At 40.4% G+C, this 6,356-nt stretch overlaps 1 protein-coding gene across 1 annotated transcript; it reads right to left on the bottom strand.

Moving 5' to 3' along the window:
- Positions 1-589: 589 nt before the first annotated feature.
- rbm46 (RNA binding motif protein 46) lies at positions 590-6,128 on the bottom strand. The gene is made up of 5 exons (XM_023790813.2): positions 5,971-6,128; positions 4,608-4,754; positions 3,835-4,302; positions 2,942-3,703; positions 590-1,969 (listed from the first exon to the last, which is right to left on the bottom strand). Exons 1-5 carry the CDS (start codon positions 6,098-6,100, stop codon positions 1,782-1,784), a joined length of 1,695 nt encoding a protein of 564 aa, XP_023646581.1. The 5' UTR covers positions 6,101-6,128; the 3' UTR covers positions 590-1,781.
- Between the last annotated feature and the right edge of the window lie 228 nt (positions 6,129-6,356).

The raw sequence follows: 6,356 nt of genomic DNA, 5'->3' as shown, positions 1-6,356 counted from the left end.
ATCACTCACAGAGAGACCATAACGGAGTCACACAGTGAAGATCACGCACAGAGAGCCCATAACAGAGTCATACAGTGAAGATCACACACAGAGAGCCCATAACGGAGTCATACAGTGAAGATCACGCACAGAGAGCCCATAACGGAGTCACACAGTGAAGATCACGCACAGAGAGCCCATAACGGAGTCACACAGTGAAGATCACGCACAGAGAGCCCTAACGGAGTCACACAGTGAAGATCACGCACAGAGAGCCCATAACAGCAAGCGGCTGCTTATCACTCACCCACAGACTATAAGCGTGAGTGGAAACAACCCTCCCAGTTATTCCAAACTAAGCAGAAGAAATCAAGGGCCAATGTAACCTCCAGCAACAGAGCCAATGAATTTCTCATTTAAAAAGAGGCATTTGGCCATTTTCCTAGAACCTGTGTTAATATTTCAGGATCAGCCTCGAGATGCATGACTACCACAAGAAAGGAGCCAACGGAAGCCTGAAGATCCAGCAGGAGACGATATTCGGTAACCAAGAGTCAGTATATACTTTACAACACATAATGACAATGATCTGATCTGTAAAGTCAAAACATGATGATTCATGCCTATATTTTAATAAACTACAATAAAAATACATTTACAAAATGTTGTTGAAACACAGGTTTTAAAAAAATGGTTAAATTTAAATACATTTGGATGCAGCTTCAGGACTAAATTCCAGAAATGACAAATTATAGGAGGCTGTGAATTGGTGTCAATAACCTTGTAATTTAATAAGGTTTTTTGTAATCTAATAAGATTTCCAGTTTCAGATTTAACCAAGAACCAGTTCAACCGCACACAAGGAACTACTGCTGTATGTGCAGTACAAAATGAAATAGGAACAAAATGACAAATTTACTACTACAAACTCCAAAATATCTCAATATAACACTTTCAACTCCTGAATTATGTTTATGTAGAACATACATACACTTACCTTCCTAGACTGAAACATTAAAAACTGAAATGTTTCTAGGATACGATAAAGATTTTACCGGAGACTTCAGGTGCCGTTAGAGATTCACTTTACTCAGTTACTAATACTACTTTTTCCACCAGAAAAAAAAATTCTCTGACTGACAGCTTTTAAATGCTACAAAACAAAACAGCAAGGACAAAAAAATGCATGAAAATCGTCAGATTTAGCATAAGATTTCTCTTAATAAATAAGTATTTTTATCCATTACTTTTATATGAAATCTTTCTGTTATGATTTTTTTTCCCGTCTGATTGTATTGAAGTTTACACTTGTTCACTTCATAATATAAAAATTTCAGATTCTGTTACATTTTCTTAACATCCGCACACCTTTGAATTCAATACTGAGGGCATTATATATATATATTTTTTTTTTTTTTCGTGGCACTAAGCAAACATACACAAACAGATGCAAACAAGCGACTGAACAATTACATAAGAAAATTTGTTATAGATCACATGGAACAGTTCAGAGTTAGGTCTGTCAAAAATTATTACATTTTGTTGGAAAAAAAGAAAAAATGAAAACGAAACAAAAATCTTTCAAATCAATTCACAGTTAAACTGCTGCTTGTCTTTTAACATAAAGTGCAGTTTATAACCATTAAACAGTGTGCTTTTCTTTCTAGGGGATAAAAATGAAGAATTCATCTTTTGTTTTTTTTTGTAAATATAAATATTCTCCAATGCCACATAGAAATAGATAGTAAAAATAAAAAACGTAATTGGTTAACCTTCACATATTTACTGACGGACTGGCTGGGCTAACAAAAATTAGACTGGTTAGAAATGTAAATCCTGTGTCCATTGCCACTGGCCAGTGGAAGGGCCCGCGACAGGGAATAGCCTGGATAAGGGAAGGAACAGCAGCGGTAGGACATCAGGCCGTTGCCAGAAGTCATGGACTGGGGAGACAGACTGGATGGGGACGCTGATCCAAGGAAGGAGCAGTCTACACAGAAACAACACAAGCATGAAAACTACACTGCAGGTTTACCCTTATAATGATTCAGAACATGTCCCAAACACTAAATAAGGCCAATTTAGGTTCACTCACACTAAAGAAACAATCTTGGGACTGGACTATACCATCCTGGTCTATACCATCTTCCATACACTTAATACAGTAGTGTAAGATGGTGTCTTTAAATTTTATTTATCAGATTATATAAATATAAAAACAACCTATGTTATGAACTTGGTGTTACACTGCACTTGACACTGTATTCACTGCAGTTTTCAAAGTCTTTAAAAAGTTCTCTAACGTCATAGCTTTTATAATGTTATAAAGACGTTAAACGTGCAGCAATAAAAGTTCCTGAAAGCTTTCAAAGCAAAACAGATGCATCATATATTTTGCAAAAATATTATGCTTTAGCCTAATTAGGTACTGGGGCTATTTTATGCAGAACTTGATACTACTTTGAAGCACTTTGTTTTTCAGGATCGTCCAATACAGCCTAGCTAATAATAGACAATAGATTTTGAAAAAAGGCCAAAGCTTACAGTATTTTTGAAATTTACTGAAGGAATTACTTGCCCTAAATCTCACTCAAAAAAAAAAAACCGTCTCTTGGGAAGTGCAGTACCACTTGTAGGACAATGCAGTCTTCTAAATCACCAGGCTTGAGAAACTTAAGTGATTTTAGTACTTCTCTACACACTATTCATTCTAAACCCAAAGATCCTATTCAATTTTTCTGTCTGTTTTAAAGATCAAACTTTTAGTGACTTCAGCGCAGATTAAATTTTACAGAAATATTCATTTAGTTCAAGAGCAGTTTACAACTGCAATCAATTTTCTGTCATAAGCACTCAATCACAAAATAGCTGCCACAGTGCAGGTATTAAGGTAAATCTCAACCCTGTACACTACTTTGAACAGAAACTACACCATTAAATCTGGAAAGGATGACACACTAACCTAAACTCCACAGTGCGTTCTGTGCAGCCAATTCTTTGGCATCTTCAAGGATGGTGCAGAGCTTATCTGGCATGAAACTACGGCATGTGCTCATGATAACCACTTTATAGATGAGCAGAAGTGTCCCATCCTGGCTGTTGGTAGAGTACAGATAATACTCGGGGAGAGACCAGCTATTTTTGTGGCAGTAGTACTCAAGATGGGTGATGGCAGAGCAGAACTGCCTAGGTTTTAAGGAGTACATGCTGATGGGTATGAGGTTGCTCCCAGGGTAGAAGGGATATAGGCACCTCTGTATGTCGGGGGTATACTGGCTGCTGAGCCTGGCTGGTATGTTGAGAGACCTGCCTGGGGGCATGTCACAGTTATTATCATCCTTGTTCTGCATAAACACACCATCCACAGAAGATCCCACATACCCCCTCTGACTGAACCTGCGGCCGCCATCTTTGCCGACTGGCTTAGCCAAGGTCACCTCTATGACTGAGCCATCGATGGCCTTTCCGTTCATGGCGTGCAGGGCCGCGACGGTGTCCTCGCGGTTGTGGAAATGCACAAAGGCGTAGTCTGTGAGCTTCTTCACTCTCTCCACAGTGCCAGGCCTGAACTTACTGAATTCACTCCGGATGGTTTCCTCGGATGTGGATATCATGAGGTTTCGGACATACAGTACCCTGACACGCTGCATCGTCTCGTCGTCTACATCCTTTTCTGGTTCGGCCCAGTCCACCTGGATGTTGTGACCCCACAACTGGAAAGTGCCTGGAAACAGAAACAGCAATTGCAGTGCAGAAATGAAGCATCAACAGTGATAGAAGCGGCAAGTATTATTTGCGGAAGCATTTTTAACACAGGCAGGCGGTCAGGCAGAGCAGCTCTAATTGGTTCAGTACCTGGGATGAGTTTCCTTCTGCCCATTGCAGCGGCTTTGTGGGACTCATACTCCACAAATGCAAATCCCCGGTTTCTGCTCTTGTCTGCGGCACTCGGATACACGATGACATCAACCACCCCTTCGGTCACCTTCCTCATCTCCTCCAGGATCTCCTCCTTTGTCTTCTCTTTGGGAACCGAACCGATGAAGAGCCGGCAGTTGTCCAGACTGACACACACGCCGATGAATTTTCCGGGACGGATCTCGAAGTTGTCCAGGAAATGGATGGCTCTCTGGGCAGCCTCTTTCGTGGTGTACATGACAAAAGCGTAACCTCTGTTCTCCCCGCTAAACTCCATCATCAGCCTGAATTCATAGATGCGGCCAGCTCTCTCGAACACAGGGACGAGCTCATCCTCATACATGTCACGAGGGATTTTACCCACAAATATCTCACAGCCACGAGGCGGTGGGGACCCCTCCCAATCTGGAACCAGCAGACATTTTCAAAATATGAATAAATAACCGGTTCCTCCTACACACTCTGTCCTTTTTCTTTGTGCCAAAAATATCTGCTCTATTGGAATGCAAAATGAGTAAAAATAAATCACCTATACAGTCCTGATCGATTTCAATATTTAAATTACATTTTACAATCAAGTACTTTTGATATTTTTTTAATCAGATTTTTAAAATCTGTTTCTTCTAATCGGAAGAATTTTATAATGTAATTTTCACACAGCGGCTAACCCCCATGGGGTACTCACTCCAGCTCTACCAAGACGTCCATACCTGGAGGAGGGCCCCCAAACTTGCGCTGCCCATTCTCCTGCACCATACTGTAGCCGGTTTTCTCCATCAGGGCCAGAAGAGCGGCCTCATTTGGGGTGTCCGTCTGGCTGTCACCTGGCATGGCTTTCGAGATTTCCTCATTCGTCGCTTTGATGGGGGATTACAAATAATTAACAAAAATTTATAATTGTGGACCACACAAAATACAAAGCTAATATCTTATGTGTTATGTGATTACTGAATGTTGTAAGGTGTCCTTCAGTGTCCTGACAGTCCCCTATAGATATAATGCATTATTATTATGATCAAATATACACTTTGCGCACATTAAACACGAATGTTAAATTAGCGTCATGTGTTTTAAAGATTCCTCCACAAAATATTTAATTTCCTATCACTCTTAGCTAAACACTGAAGTCATACTATGAAGAGACAGCTACAATTAACTGATAATCCCAAATGACTGAGGCCGGCGTTACTTTGTGCGTATGAATACATTAATTTATGGCTTTCCCTTCTGAAAAAATAGTGCACTAAAGTATTTACTTAAAAAAATACACTTAGCACAAAAAGTATACTTTCAGCAAAGTTTATTAAGTGTGTTATATCCCTAAAAATGTACTAAAGTGTATTTGCTTACAGACATACTTTTATTCAAGTGTGCTTCAGTGTACTTATGTTTAAATGCAAAATATATTTTCTAAAAGTACACAGAAGTATAATGTCAGTGTATTTAAAAATGTGTGTAAAGAGAATGCATTTTTATTACACGTTTAGTGATCAAAACACACTTTACTACACTATTTTTTCACAAGAGTTCTCCCATTAGTTACAACCATTATAGCTAGTAGCGGGTAAGCTAACAAACGGCCCTTTCCAACAAGGAGAGTTTTGTAAGCCGTTTAATTGGGAGCCGTGTGTATACTGGTATCATGCTATATTTATGTTGATTGTAGTGTTAGCACATATTGCGTAAATAAACAGCAGTAAACGCCGCTCTTGGGCTTTATCTTAACGTTTAGCTACTATGACTAGCAGCTAGTCATCGTGTCCCTCTACCTGGCTAACTGCTAACAGGCTAACTCTGTTTGCCGTCGGGTCAACTTTACTATAAAACTTAAACCTGGGTAGTTTGTCGAGGGCATAAATGAACAAATAAACAGCTAACGAGTGTGATTTGTGTTTTCTAAGCTGGTAAACAGCACTGTGGGTATTATTCGTGACAGGTTTCCCTGGATACAGTGGGCCAAAAGGCCGTCGTACGGTGAGGCGTGAAATGTTTAAACTGCAAAAATAGCTTTTTAAAAACAGTGGCAGGTTTGAAAAATGTCCTCTGCTCTGCCTTCGTTTTATGAATTCTTACCCTTAAAACTTTGACTAACGGGCATGTTTCTCGTCGACAGCCGTCGTCCTTCCTCTCCCCCAGCGCTGACTTGGCCTCGGCACGAACCAATCAGAAACCGCCGATCATGCTTGCGCGGGACTGCCGTCATGCTCGTGCCCAATCGTGCCAAAGGAATAACTGCGTGTCAAGGCGAGAAACATCGCGCGGAGCAACATGTGGGTTAGTGCCGGTGTTACGACGAGTTCAGTTTCGGCCCAGGTGCAGTTCCACCGTTTTGGAATTAGGGTTAGGTTTTAGTGGTTAGATTTAAATTAAGGGTTTTAGGGGTTTTTGGGTGGTTAGGGTAAGAGTTAGGGTTAGGGCTATCGATTAGCACTACGGTAGCCTAACTCGACGAAGTAGCT

The sequence above is a fragment of the Paramormyrops kingsleyae genome, chromosome 12 (assembly GCF_048594095.1).
Source record: "Paramormyrops kingsleyae isolate MSU_618 chromosome 12, PKINGS_0.4, whole genome shotgun sequence".
In the NCBI taxonomy this organism is placed as follows: domain Eukaryota; kingdom Metazoa; phylum Chordata; class Actinopteri; order Osteoglossiformes; family Mormyridae; genus Paramormyrops; species Paramormyrops kingsleyae.
The sequence above is the reverse complement of the archived record's forward strand: the minus strand, read 5'-3'. Positions and strand labels throughout refer to the sequence as shown.